The sequence below is a fragment of the Centruroides vittatus genome, unplaced genomic scaffold (genome assembly GCF_030686945.1).
Source record: "Centruroides vittatus isolate TY-2023 unplaced genomic scaffold, ASM3068694v2 contig_506, whole genome shotgun sequence".
In the NCBI taxonomy this organism is placed as follows: Eukaryota; Metazoa; Arthropoda; class Arachnida; order Scorpiones; family Buthidae; genus Centruroides; species Centruroides vittatus.
Window position 1 is genome coordinate 336,998 of NW_027122293.1, and position 14,914 is coordinate 351,911.

The following is a 14,914-nucleotide window of genomic DNA, read 5'->3' on the forward strand; positions in this document are numbered from 1 at the left end:
AATTTAACAAAATAGGAATCAAACTACTTGAACATATGGATCAACTACAACTATATATTTTGAACGGTAGAATAAAAAAATGATTACCCGGCTGAATTTACTTGCTTAACTAATTCGGGTTGTTCAACAATTGATCTAATAATATGTTCAGAGCTACTAACAGACTTATGTACGGAGATTCGGGTATTAAACTACGACCTCTCCGACCATTTTCCTATAAGAATATCTATTCAAATAGCAAAAGATCAAAATAATAAGAATGAATCAATATCACATCAAATAATCCATTACAAAATCCAACAATATCAACTTCTGTTTGGCAAAAGAATTAATCATTTATTGAATTACGGATTACCGGTGGGAATTGAAAAATATTCTCGTTTTGAACAAGTAATTAAAGAATTTATACAAATACGTAACTCAAAATCTAATATAACACATAAATTTAAGAAGCCATGCTTTGATTTGGATTGTTATAAACAAAAAAGGCAGAAGAACAAAGCTCTAATACAATTTAGGAAAAGCTATTCAAACGAATCTCTTAAGTTTTATAAACAACAGAAAACATCGTATTTTAATCTATTAAAAGTTAAAAAGTATATTGATAAGCTGTTTTTAAATGATTCAGAAGGATTAATTCAACTGAGACTTAATCACTACTCTTTAATTATAAATAATACATTTATTGACTTTTCAAGAAACTGTAATTGGTGTAATTGTAGTGATTTCTCTGCTCTTCATTTACTCAGAGACTGTACTGCTTCAAAAAATTATCAAAAGAAAATCTCAAACTTTAGATATAATTTCTATAAATAATGATTTAAATTATAGATCTATTCTATACAAATAAAGATTATTGATTGTATCATTGAAAAATTATTATTTTTATTTTTTAATCAATGTTATAGTGAGTAGTACTTGTGTACCGATTAGTTATTGGAAACTCAATATTAGTTGTCTCTACTACTTTATTAATAATTAAAATAATAAATTGGCAATCACTTTAAAAAGTAGAAAAACTATTGAGTTATCTATAAAATTCTATGCCAATTCCTTTAATGTATAAATAAATTAGAATTATTTAATTTTAATTACACTAAAGAATATAATGTTTTCATTATTTCGTCTTTAGACAGTTGAGATCGGGGTCCATGATTTCTTTGTGGGTTCAGAGTGACAATATAACGTTCAAGGTCGCTAGACGAACAATCAGAAAAGAAACTATACATAATTAAATCACATATACATCAGTTATTGATATATAGAGAATAGAGACGTTGAGGTCGAAGTTTTAAACGCAAAAACGTGTACGTCGGACGTTCAGCGCCACTTTCTTGTAAGGCTAGAAGTTTGACAATGGCGTTTGGATAGTGGAATCATGCTCGACATTCCAAACGCCATTGTCAAACTTCTAGGCTTACAAGGAAGCGGCGCTGAACGTCCGGCGTACACGTTTAAGCGTTTAAAACTTCGGCTTCAACCTCGCTAATGAAAACTGTAAACTAACATCGTTTAGAAATTGGCACAAATTTTACAGATAACTCAAGAATACAGTAATATGTTATTAAGATTAAAAATTATGAATCATAAATTAATTGTCCTTATTATTATCTTTATTTTTTATTTAGATAACATCATACAAAATTTAACAGCTAACTGGAATAACAAAACCTGGAAATACAGAGATTTATGTACAATTAACAATGGAGAATGCTTCAAACAAACCCTTTTAGAATATTCTCACCAGATTCTAAATAATGGAAAACGATTCAAGTATCCTTTAGAAGTGAACAGTACTAATTATAATATAAAATTTACAGCACTAAATTTTGGAGGAGTTCAATTGAATGAAAGAAATGAAATTATTTCTGCTAAAGCAATAAAATTAATTTATCTCCTAAAACATTCGGAAGCATCTGATATTTGGCAAAAACAGTTCCTTCGTGAAACAGAAAGTCTTCACTACCAAGGCCTTGCTACAACTCGAATTGCCAGCATTAGTATTCCCGAGGAACTTGAAAGAAATGCCAAAACTGTGCAATCTTTCTGCTCTCTTGCCGTTTTTCTAATGATAGCATTTGGAATGATTGTTTGCACAAACAGAGATTGGGTAAAAGCCAACCCGTGGCTTGGATTAATCGGTTGCATTTCTGCAGGATTAGGAGTCTTATCCGCATTTGGTGCTGTACTTTTTTGTGGTGTCAAATTTAACGATATCGTTTCTTCTGTTCCTTATTTGATGCTTGGTAAGTTTCTGCATATAAATATTTAAATATAAGTAGAGTTACTTACGTAGATTCCTGTTTGTGTACATTTTTCCTCGTAAAATAATTTCAACCTTGATTAAAGTGGAATGATCGTTTTTATCTGCAGTAGAAGTAACCTACATTAACGTAAACAATTATTATTTACATAATTAAATATTCATATATATTCTATTCTGAATGACGAAACATTCACTCTTTCTTTATTATATATTTTGTCAACGTGGGCATTAATTATTAATAGGACAATTATACTGGTTTTAAGCTTTTACGCAAGAATTGAGGAAAAATTATTACAATGTTCAGCAGAATTTGCAAAATTACCTCTTATTGCTCGTATATGCTCTTTTATTCTTGTTCCTAATTTTCGCTTGGTTTCCCTTATATAAGTTTTATTAGGACCACAACTGCAATTAAACGAATAAACAACTTTTTTCATCCATTAAATCTAATTTCTTATTTGGTCTGTAATATAAATTTCTTTTAAACAAATTATTTTTTTCCGGGATTAAATTTACTTTATCTTTTAGAATGTTTTTAAGTCTTTCGAATATAATCGTTTAATAAAAACATTTTGTTTATTTGTTCTATTTCCAACTGTTGATCTTGTGAATTAGTCGTTCTATTTTTAATTTTTCCTATATACATTTTAAATATACAGTAGAGCGTCGATAAGTGGAACCAATTGGGGACTGGGGTCCTTCCAGTTAGTGATTTGTTCCAATTTCCGACTTTGTACAAAAAAATACATTAACCTGTCCGATGTTCAAATTTTTCTCTGTCGCGTATCGCTTCCTGTTGAATTTTTCTCCGTTGCGTGTCGCTTCGTGTTGAATTTTCGTCGATTTTAAGCCTAACGAAAATTTTTATAATAATCATCGAGGCTATCGTATCGTTAAAAATTATTTCTTCATTTTGTACAAACAAAATAAATATATTAAAGAATATAAAAAACATGAAAATTATACTTTAGAAGTAAATTTAGTATCAAAAACATTCGATTCAGCACGACACAGTCCGACTGAAAATCGTTCCACTTTCCGGCCATTCCACTTACCGACGTTCCACTTATCGACGCTCTACTGTATTAAATTTCGGTTAATGTTACCCTAGGGCCTAGGTATACAAAATGGCGGTTCGTCTCTGACTCCAGCATACAGAAGCGAGGAAACAGTGGGAATTCACGTTTTTTAAACCTAACCTATTCTAATAAATTACCATAATTATTAGCAACTAAATTATTAGAATAGGTTAGGTTTAGAAAACGTGCGTCCCCACTGTTTCCTCGCTTCTGTATGCTGGAGTAAGAGACGAGCCGCCATTTTGTATACCTAGGGTAACATTAACCTAAATTTCATCGATTGAGGGACTTATAATTTAATACTTTCGGTATCTGCATAAGTTTTATAAATTTTTTATATTCTAGATTATTATTATTTCTAATTATTGTTATATCTAAATAATTTAACCTAATATTCTCTTCTATTTCAGCTTCAAATTTTATGTTTTCTTCTATATCATTGACCTGTTCTAGGAATAATTTTTGGCTAGATTGCTTATCATCGAATATAATTATGCAGTTGTCTACGTACCTATTGTAAAATATGATGCCTTTTTATGTCTCTAATTCTCTTATCTATTTCTATCATGACAATTTCCGCTAGTCTTGGGCCTATGCAAGTGCCCATCGGTATCCCATCTTTTTGGCTGTAAAATTTATTCTCATACTCGAAATAATTATTTTCTATGACTAACGTGCAAAGTTTAATAATCCATTCGAGGACTTTAATATTCTGCAAAAAAGTTATGATGTTATTTTTAGTTATACTTGGGTACATATTTTTAATGTCTAAAGATAAAAGTTTCGTATTATTATTAATTGTTATACAGGCAGTTCTCTACTTACGAACATTCGACTTACGAACTTTCGAAGTTACGAACAAAGCCGACAGATGACGGGTTAACATGAGCTTGAGAGGCACTTAGTTGAGTTTGGACTGTAGTCGGGTGTGGTGTCATTTATTTACTATTAAAGTGCAGTTGGTTATTTTTTATGTACAGTCAAGTTTATTTTTGAAGTTTTACGTTAAAACATTTACAGTACATACATATGTACATTTGTAGTTGTTTTAAATGAGTAATTTTAATAAATAATGTACATGTGATTGATTTGAATTTATACTTCCCTTTAACAATCTTAATTCAACGTTATTCAAGTAGCCTAAACATTACATAATTGTAAAAACAACGTTGTATTTGAGTTTTTGCGCCAAACATGGTCTTTTCGAGTTACGAACTTTTCGACTTGCGAACGACCGCTACGAACGGATTAAGTTCGTAAGTAGAGGACTTACTGTATTTTCATTTTTTAATCTATTTATTAATTCATCGACATTTTTAGAACTATAATTAGAGATTAACATCGTATTTAACTTATTTTTAAAAAATTTTTCTAAATTATAATATACATAATTTTTAACATCAATTAGCGGTCTATACTTAACTGGATTCTTATGGGTTTTAACTCTAATATTAAACTTTGGTATTCTGTTATTTTCACTTCTTATTTTATCGAATTCATCTTCTTTCTTGTTTTTAAGCTTTCTAGGTCTTTATATAAAATTTTTGTCATGATTTTACTTGGGTCTTTTTCGAGTAAGTTGTATCCCCCTTGTATTAGATTTTTAATGTCCTATTAATATTAATAAACCAACAAATGCCTAAATAATCGGGCTACTAAATGGCTATAATTAATTACTACATACAAACGAATTTGGTATAGAGGTAAGCGTTAGGCGCCATCTCTTAACTAAATTAATAATTATAATTTTAATAATTTAATAAATAATTTAGAACAATCTGGAAGAAAATAACTAACCCGGGGCGAGGCTTGTCCTATTAATAATTAATATCCACATTGACAAAATATATAATAAGGAAATAAAGGACAGTAAGGCAATAATAATTATGTACTCTCTCTCTTTTGCGCTCATTTTGTCATCCATGTTTGTAGAGATCTACAAATAAAAAACAATAGGTTGTCTACAATATGAATTATTAATTTAAAATGAAAATATTATAAAACTTATAGATATTCTGAAATATACTGTTTAAAATGTGTATATTTTTACGGTTAATTATTCAGAATACTCTCCAATATGGCTTCTGCAGTTATCATTTTTACGGACCGTTTGTATGGTTTGGCACTTATCAGGTTCCAAAAGTTTCAAACTGTTCTTTTAATATTATTTTTGAAATATTCTGCCCTTTCTGTATTTTCTACATGCAACTGTAATTGGTAATTATGTAATCTCTTAAAATTCATAATATATAAACGTACAATACATTTTAGTTTTTAAATATTAAAATTAGTTTATACCAGAAATAAATATTGTCGATATTTTAACGTAAATAAAATTAGTGAAAGATTAATCATATCTATTGAATATTTTGAGATTTTTAAATAAAATTTAAAATTTTAAATAGGAATCGGCCTGGACGATACATTTGTATTGTTAGCAGCGTGGAAAAGAACTAATCCAAAAGATAGCGTAGAAGACAGAATGGCGGCATCTTTTTCTGAAGCGGCAGTTTCTATCACCATTACATCAGCCACTAATTTTATATCTTTTCTCATAGGATTAACCATGCCTTTCCCGATTATTAGAATTTTCTGCACCTATGCTGCTACAGCCGTAATATTTTCTTATATTTATCAAGTTAGCTTTTTCGGTGGTTTTATGGCCCTGAATGGAAAAAGAGAAAAACTCAACTTGCATTCACTGTCGTTTCAGCCAGTTCTTCCTAAATCATTATCAGGTGAGTAGAATTAGTATATTTCTAGCATTTTTTTAAAAATTTAATAATTTAATAACTACAAAGGTTATTGTACACAATGTTAATTGTGTACAATACAATTGTAGAGGAATAAAGGATTGTGTTATAGAGGATAGGAATTGTATTAGATTGTTTACTTGGTGTCACACCAAGTGATATACCCTTACATAAGATAACCTTTGTAGTTATATACATCAAATACTATAATATAACAAACATTAAAATGAAAACCGTATAAAGAGTTTAGCTATTTCCGCTTACCATTGTCACGTTTATTGCCGTACTCGGACGGTACGAAATGGCACAATTTCATTGGTCAAGTAGGCAGCAATTGTAAAATCAAATGATAATCTTCCAACCAATTAAATTTCGCGAAAAATACACCAAATATTTTAAACTCGGAACCCTCGGAAACCACTTACAGGATAATCGGCCAGCATAAAATATGTTTTATTATGCAATTTTCAAATTCGAATGCCACCGTACCGATAGTTCGATAGAAAGAAGTTACTGCTGTGAAAAGGGGTTGAAGTTAATTCAACCAAAAGTAATCATTGACCGCCTCCCAGAAGAGAGGATGGTCAACGACTACTAACTAATACTGGCCTATTTTTAATATTTGAAAAGCGATCCGTATTAGACAGGTTGTAAGGTCCCTGCATGTGATCGAAGTTGCTAATTTTAACGTCCGAAAGATTTCATGTAAAACTTGTAAAAATGCTAGAATAATTCCTTTTATGTGATAATAAAATGTTTACATTTTGGCAGCAGATTGTATAAACAACACGTTCTCGTAAATATTGAGTTTATAGAAAAATTATTGGGCTGCAATTTGAAAAACTGTAGTCCTATAAATTCCGACTGTCGTCTGTCGGTCTGTCCTTCCTTAATCTCGAGAAAGCAGACATATAAATAAAAGGCAAAAACAGATATGGAAAGCGGATGTAGAGTAGGCCCAGATTAACTATATAGAAACTCCTAGTTTGGAACAGAATTAACGTTATTTCGATTTAAAATTTTCTTCTGAACAGAGTTAGATAGATGACCGACACGGCTCTATTGCTAACAGGAAAAGTATGATGTAGTGTACATGGGCAATATCACAACTAAAAGAATTAAGAACATTGTAACGAAAAGTTGTAGCCCGGCATTTTGACATCGTTATAATGCCGGGCTGCAATTTTCATGGACTAACAAATGATCGTTAGAATTAGTTTTGTTTATTTAATTACGGCAACTGCAAAAGGGAAAGTTGGACTCCATTTACGTTTTATTAACGTGAATAAAACACGGAAAACCTTACGTGGCAAGTTCGTTGGCCATGCCCAAACCCACCAGTTTTCAGTGGTTTTATGCACTAGGCTACAGGACAGTGCATATTAGAATTAAGAAAGTGCCGTTTAAAAATTGGTATAGAGCGAAATAGACGCGCTATATCATCATATAATATATATATATTTATAAGAATTATATTTAGTTTTATTATTTTGTTAAATTTCCTGCCAACAAATAACGTGTAAATCAGTAAATCGAATGTAGATAAAAATTGATTGATTTACAAAAATCCAATAGATATTTTGGAGTGAAATGTACGACATTTATCTAAGTTAGAAGTATTTGAACGTAACTGTTTAGTTTCGTAGCAATTGGTTGAATGGCCTACGAGTGTACATTGAACAAACAAACATCCTCTTTTATATAAATAAATGAAATATTGAATTATTTACTGAAATATGCATATAAAGATCAGTAAATTATATTTTAGAGAGGTCGAGGCGCACGTATTCAACCCAAAACGTGAACGGGAAACAGACGATCGCCGCCATCTGACAATTCTATATGGTCGATAATGGCGTTCGCTATGTCTAGCATGGCGAGTAGAAGATCGGTTTAAACTTCTTCATTTTTTTGTGTTTGGGGTTAAAATTATGTCGTATTTTATTAAAATAATGATTATTTAAACATTTATGAATAATATTGTAAAGAAACAGACGATTTTAATCCAGAAATTATTTAATTATTCAATTTTTTTGCAAGTGATGTGAAGTGCCTATAGAATTTACATGTATTTGTCTTCATAATAGCTTATATAATTCTGTAAAAGTAGGTTTGTTCTTCCACGGCATCTACTATCATCAACAGCGTAATAGGTTTGAAAATTTTCTAATAATAATTTTCCGAGCTGCTTTCGGATTTACATAAGCCACTACTTCCCTCGACAAAAGTATGAAGTAGTCCTATCGTCCTATCTTACTGTAAAAGACACGACGCTAATTAAAAATAATTATTTAGTGTTATTAAACATCCTATAAATACTTTAAAATAGTTTAATTTATTTATTTACCTTCGCTGGTAACATTCCTCGTCGTTAAACGTTTCCGCTATCTTTCAACAATATCCCATTAGTCAGTGCACGACATGAACATCGCGCACTGACTAATGGGATATTGTTGTAAACGTGCGCCGCAACGTTTATATTGGACTTCAAACGTCAAACGTATACTTCTGCTTGCCGTACAAGTTTAACGTTTGTACTTGCGCCTCAACTTCTCTTTCATCTAGATAGAATGATCCCTCAAAGTATTCTTGGTGTTTGTCTATGGACATTTTTTTACCTTAGAAAAATACGAAAAGAGTTATCACATATGTAGAAGAAACAGTAAATTAAAAAAAAATCCAGCAACGACTTGCGTAACTTTCTCAGCTGTTACGAGATTTTATTTAAAAAAATGATTTTATTTTATTTTCAATTGCACTATAATAAATGAAATTGTGTGTGGCGCCATCTGTTATGGCATTCTGTTATTAAAAACTTTTTATATTTTTTAATTTATATTTTTATATTTTAAATTATTATCGAATCACCCTTCTATCTCCCTCCTCCTCGACCTTCAATCACCAAAATTTAATAACATCGATGCCCACACAAGTTACCATGCCAAATTTCGTTTCTTAATCTTTACCCCATTCTAATCTATTAAACGAAATAGATGCCAAAAATCTACACACACACACACATTCACGAAATTTTTCCCGTTTTTTTAGACATTTTTGGATTTTTATTGGGTTTCTATTAAAATTTTCTTGACCATATCTACCGTAGTGTACGGTATTTATTAATTTTATATTGTTTTTCAAGGTTTTCAGAAATTCTTCGAATAGTAGCCACTATTCAAGCAATTTCGTCTATTATTCAAGAATTTCTGAAAACTCAGAAAAACAATTCGAAACCGCTATAATAACTGGTTGGAATGAAAACTGAGACATTACTATACTCAAAATTACTAGTTTTGTAAAGGAAATCAATGAGTTTCGTTATTTTTTTTTCGTCAGTAATCTTCTAACGAACAATAGAACTTAAATTACACAACTGTATTACTGTATTAAATCTATTATATGAAATTTTGCTGTATTCTTACAATTATATATAATTATATTCGATATAAAAGAAAAATCTTTAGTGATCTTTAAACACAATAAACTTTTTTTCTGTTTTTGGAAACGCAGGAACTTATTTCTGATACACAGAGGACCTATATTGACACATCAGTCAATTTCCTAAATGGTATCTTTGATAATCCTTAATACAAACTGTGATCGATTGTTATGCGTTGAATGACCTAAAAATTTTCCTAATATAAAATTATGCGATTTATATTTTAATGTTACTCGTTGTTTCTTATCAAACACGTGAACTGAATAATAAACCAACTTCTAATCTAGATGATTGATTTAATATGCAATGGAATGTAATGAAAACTTAATAGTAACAATGGATGTGGTAAATATATAAGTTTATATACAGTACTACATCTACTGGAGATCGCGTCTTTCATGTAGTGCCATCTTTATTTGAAATTATTAAACAAAAGTTGAAAATTCGGTAAAAATGCAGTGACCCCGTAGCCTCCGCGACTGCGAGGAACTCTGTTTTGAGGGATTTTGGAGCTCGATGATAAAAAAGTTTGCAGATATGCTATTATTTAGAAGAAACCAGAAAAAAAGACTAAAGTTACAATTGAATTTTAAGGAAACATTAAAAATTTTGAAATACAAAAGTGTCTGTTTAAGCTGTTCAAAAATATTATTTTACCTTTTCAGATGTATTTTACGATACAACACTTTACATTTAAAAAAAAAGTAAACTTTTCTTAACAAGGAATTGTTATAACAACATGAGGGCTATACGGAATAAGAAGGTAAAAGCGCGTTATCCTATGGGCAATAAGAGCAATTGCCTGGGGTCCCACCAGCAGAAGGTCTCAAACCAATCTTTTATAAATTCTTTACTATACTTAAGAATACCGAAATCTAAATTTAGGCCATATCTAGGGTCTCTAAATTGCCGGTGAGGTGCAGGCGCAGGGTGCACTATAATCCGTCACTGGGTAAAGGAAATGCGGTGTTTTAAATAGCGGAACCGAACCAAGATCCTGGTGGCAAAATATTCTTTTATATTTAAATATTTTGAAATAAATAAAATTTGAAATTTTTATTTTTTTAAGTAATATCTAATTAAATAAACAACAACTAACCCGTTATATATAAAGACCAACAACTGCCGAATTATCGACTATAGCCATTTGCTAGCCCGATAATTCGGCAGTTGTTGGTCTTTATATCTAATTATCTGAAATTATATTCTCCAAAAGAAAAATTCAATTTACAAACATTTTTAATTGAAAAAAAAAACAAAACAATTTTTAAGGTATATTAATGTATCTGTTTAAATAATTTATTTTTATTTGCCTGTAGCAATTCGCGTTAAGTAATTGAATTAAAAATTACGTATCAGACCTGAAAATAAAATGATGACACGTGCCATTTCAAGACACGTGCTTTCATTTTATTTCTAAACATGCAGAGTGTTTCAAAAGTGATTTTCTATTATGTTGAAATTAGAAATACAGTACTTTACAAATTTTTTTATACTGGCATAATAAATCGAAGGTTTATTTGTGGATCTTTTTTTAAAGGCTATACAATTACAGGAACCATGTGCAGTACAGTACCTCGATATGCTCAAACAATTCTTAAATCCCTGCTTCTTCAAGATGGTACACAGTAATCTTTCAGAATGAATCAGGCAACAATTGTTTGAGATTATCTCATCTTTCCCATCGTTGGATTGTCATCGGAGGACCTCACTAACGAATATCACACTCACTTGATTTGGGATTTTTTTCTTTTTTGTCTGGGGATTCATTAGATCTGAAGTATATCACAGAAGAATTAGAGATATGGCTGATCTTTGAAATCATATTACTGTAGATATTCAAAAGATAATATCTGAAATATTTGAACATGTGATCCGTGAAACAGCTGATCTTTTTGGACTGTGTAGAAGAGTCCAAAAATATCAGTTTAGTGTGGACTAAACTGATATTTTTCATGATCTAGGCCCGGACTACTGGAATTAGTTGAATTCAGTCCGATCACAGAAGTCTTTAAATTTAAAATCTCTCACTATTTGTCAGATAGTACACATTTTAACTTAAATTTGCCTTTATTCTTTATAATTTCTCATTATAAAACTAAATAGATTACGTCAAATTAATATTATCCCAACAGACCGTTAATCTTACGTAAAAAAAAAAACACGAAAGTAATGTAGATTAAAGCTTTCTTTCATTAATAATAAAAAATCTATTTATATTTTATCAATTTTATTAATATATTTTTGTGAATTTCGAAGATGGATGAAATTCCTCACTTAAAACTGTCTCGGTATCCATCTCACCTCTTCCAAACCCTGTTCATTTACTTAATAAATCTTATTTTTATAGAATGCTATAGATTATAATTCGATTACACAATAATAAATGCTACTCTATACTAATTTGTATTGAATTATTCACGATTTATTATTAACCAATCTTTCTTTTTATCCTACAGGAGAAAAAAGTTTCTTGTATAGACTTTTATGCACGGGAGGAAATGACGATGTCTTTTCTGAAAACTCACAACTTAAAGAAGATTATAATTTAAGTATATTTTTAAGAGATTATTTAGGAGAATTTCTATCGAAACCAATCGTAAAAGGTTGCGTTGTGATAGCATTTCTTGTGTACTTTGCCATGGCTCTAGTTGGATGTTGGAATATCGAAGAAGGACTAGAACGTTATTTAGTATTTCCTTATGATTCTTACGTAATCCCTTTTCTAAAACAAAGACAGTCTTATTTTGGCAAATATGGCGATAGAATACAAATTGTTATTAAAGAACCAATCGATTATTCTGATATCGAAATACAGAATAAAATAGAATTATTTTTTCAACGATTAGAAAACACTTCTTATTTCGGAGATTCGTCTTTAACACAATCTTGGTTGAGGTTAAGCAATATTTTTTTTTAAATCAGTTTTTAAAAAGAATGTTTTTTATGTTTTACTAATATAATTTTTTTATTATTTTTAGATATTACTTGAATTTTTCTCGAAGTTCTCAGTTTAGCCGGCTTATGAGAAGTTTCGATTTAGAAAATAAACAAGAATTTATAGACGGACTACAAAACGTTTTCTTGAAATTTCATTATGCTAAATATTTTCAAAAGGATATTATTTTCAATAAAAACTCGACGGAGATCCTCGCTAGTCGTTTTATCATACAGACAATGAACACTTATTCTTCAAAGTTAGAGAAAGAGATGTTGTTGTATTTATATAAAACAGTAGATGAAACTCGTTTACCAATTGCGATGTATTCTCGATATTTACCTCTAGTAGAGCAGCACGTAAGTATATTTCTTTATAAATATTTTAAAACGTATCAAGTATCGATAGAATTTTAAGATTATAGCAACAAAAAGAAAGTAAATAAATATTACTTCAGTATTTTGACAGTGTTTTCCATTTTATAAACATCTTTTCTAGAAAACTTCCTGCTGACATTCATATTTTCCTATTTAACATTTAAATAAAATAATATTTTAGGCATAAATTCGTTGCTTTATTAAGCTGTATAATTAATTAATCTGATAACGAACACTTCGTTTATAGACAGTTATCTCTTACGATCTTTTACGATGAGGATTTTCCAATTTTAAAATTTTTTTAATTAAATTAATTAAATCTGATGTTGGCCCGATGGTCCCAACCCTCAAAGTTTTCACGCGAATGTTTCTTTTTACTCGATATCTGTGATTGGTAATATCAAAATTTGTTTGTATACGGATAATTGATAAATTTTTATTACTAAATACTCTAAGATCGACGTCAAGAGTTAAATTAATATCTGGTGAAGCATCCCAGCTAAATTTCATGTTGTACAGTGATAAATATGGCCTTCGTATATCTAAATTAATGATTCTCACCCGGCGGTCTAATGCAGATTGGTGTTCCGCGAACTTCTCATATAAGTATTAAAAAATTTGAAATAAAAAAATCATCTTAAAATGCTAATTATTGTCTACTTTTTATATTAAAAAAATTGCAGATCTTCAACGTTGTGTTTCGTTTATATTTACGAATCTCTTATGCGATAGAATTTGCCACTTATAATTAATTTACTTTTAAAATAAACATTAATTATTTAATAAAATTATAATTCAATTAACAATATATTTATTAAATATTACAGATATTAGTGAGGGGTATCTGCCTGCAAACAATAAGCATCGCTGCAGTCGTAATGATGATTATTTTCCTCATCTTCATTCCCAACTTGATTTGTGCCGCATGTGTAGCATTTTCCATCATCTCCATCCAAATAGGAGTGTTGGGATACATGACATTCTGGTCTGTTAGATTAGATACAATATCTATGATGAACCTCATCATGTGTGTTGGATTTTCTGTGGATTACGCTTCTCACATTTCATACATTTTTCAAGTAACTAAATCTCGTGATCCAAATGTAAAAATGAAATGGTCACTCTATGCCGTAGGTGCACCAATTATTTATGGATGTTTATCTACAATTTTAGGTGTTTTTATTCTATCGTTCGCGCCTTCTTATATGTTTGTAGTATTTTTTAAAATTGTATTTTTAGTCATCTTATTTGCATTTCTTCACGGTTTATTGCTGATTCCAATATTTCTTAGTATTTTTAACTGCTGTCAAAAGGAAGAAGACAAACGAAAGAACGGTATTAATCATGAACAGACTATAAGAATAAAGTTAAGTCAAGACGAACAAGAGAAGAATCAAGACAGTGATATGGAATCAGATGAAGATGGACAACGTTCTCAAATATCTGCTGAACATTCCGAAAACAAGTGAAAAGAATAATTCATAATAATATAATATAGCACAAATTTTATACTTAATTATCATAGCATACACAGAATTTTATTTAAATATTTTACAACGGATTATCTCGTAAATGAATTATATAATTCGCATTATGTTAATTTAATCATGAATATTTATTATATCGAAACGCCTTTAAATAATAAAACAAAAATTATTTTGTTATCTAAACAATTACAAACGTTATTAATAATTTTATATATCCTGTTTAAATATATATATATATATAATTAGAAATTGAGGTTAAGTTATTATCTCAAAATGATTTTTTAAATATTATTATTATATAGAACAGCAACTTAAAATCACAAAATCATTATAAACGAAGTGGATAAATAATATTTAAATTATGTTACTAAGTATAGAAATTATTCATAACTTTAAAATTACATAACTTTGTACTAAAATGTTTTTCTAGTCATTCTCGTCTATGAATTATTAATGAACTTTTTTTTTATCATGTTTTTAAACGAGTGAATAAAACGATTTTAATAATACTTTTCTCTCCTGTGTTTAATACTGTTAAGAAGTTACCTTCTATCAATTAATCATTTCTTTTTTTA

At 29.6% G+C, this 14,914-nt stretch overlaps 1 protein-coding gene across 2 annotated transcripts in view; it reads left to right on the forward strand.

Moving 5' to 3' along the window:
- The window catches only part of LOC136978343 (patched domain-containing protein 3-like), a 28,048-nt gene extending 13,506 nt beyond the window's left edge, over positions 1–14,542 (forward strand). For both annotated transcript variants that reach the window (XM_067274048.1, XM_067274049.1), the window contains exons 3-7: positions 1,629–2,246; positions 5,751–6,083; positions 11,997–12,435; positions 12,519–12,834; positions 13,680–14,542. In XM_067274048.1, coding sequence (XP_067130149.1) covers positions 1,629–2,246; positions 5,751–6,083; positions 11,997–12,435; positions 12,519–12,834; positions 13,680–14,321 — 2,348 coding nt within the window. In that variant the 3' untranslated portion in view covers positions 14,322–14,542. The remainder of the gene's footprint in view (positions 1–1,628; positions 2,247–5,750; positions 6,084–11,996; positions 12,436–12,518; positions 12,835–13,679) is intronic.
- Positions 14,543–14,914: the final 372 nt, after the last annotated feature.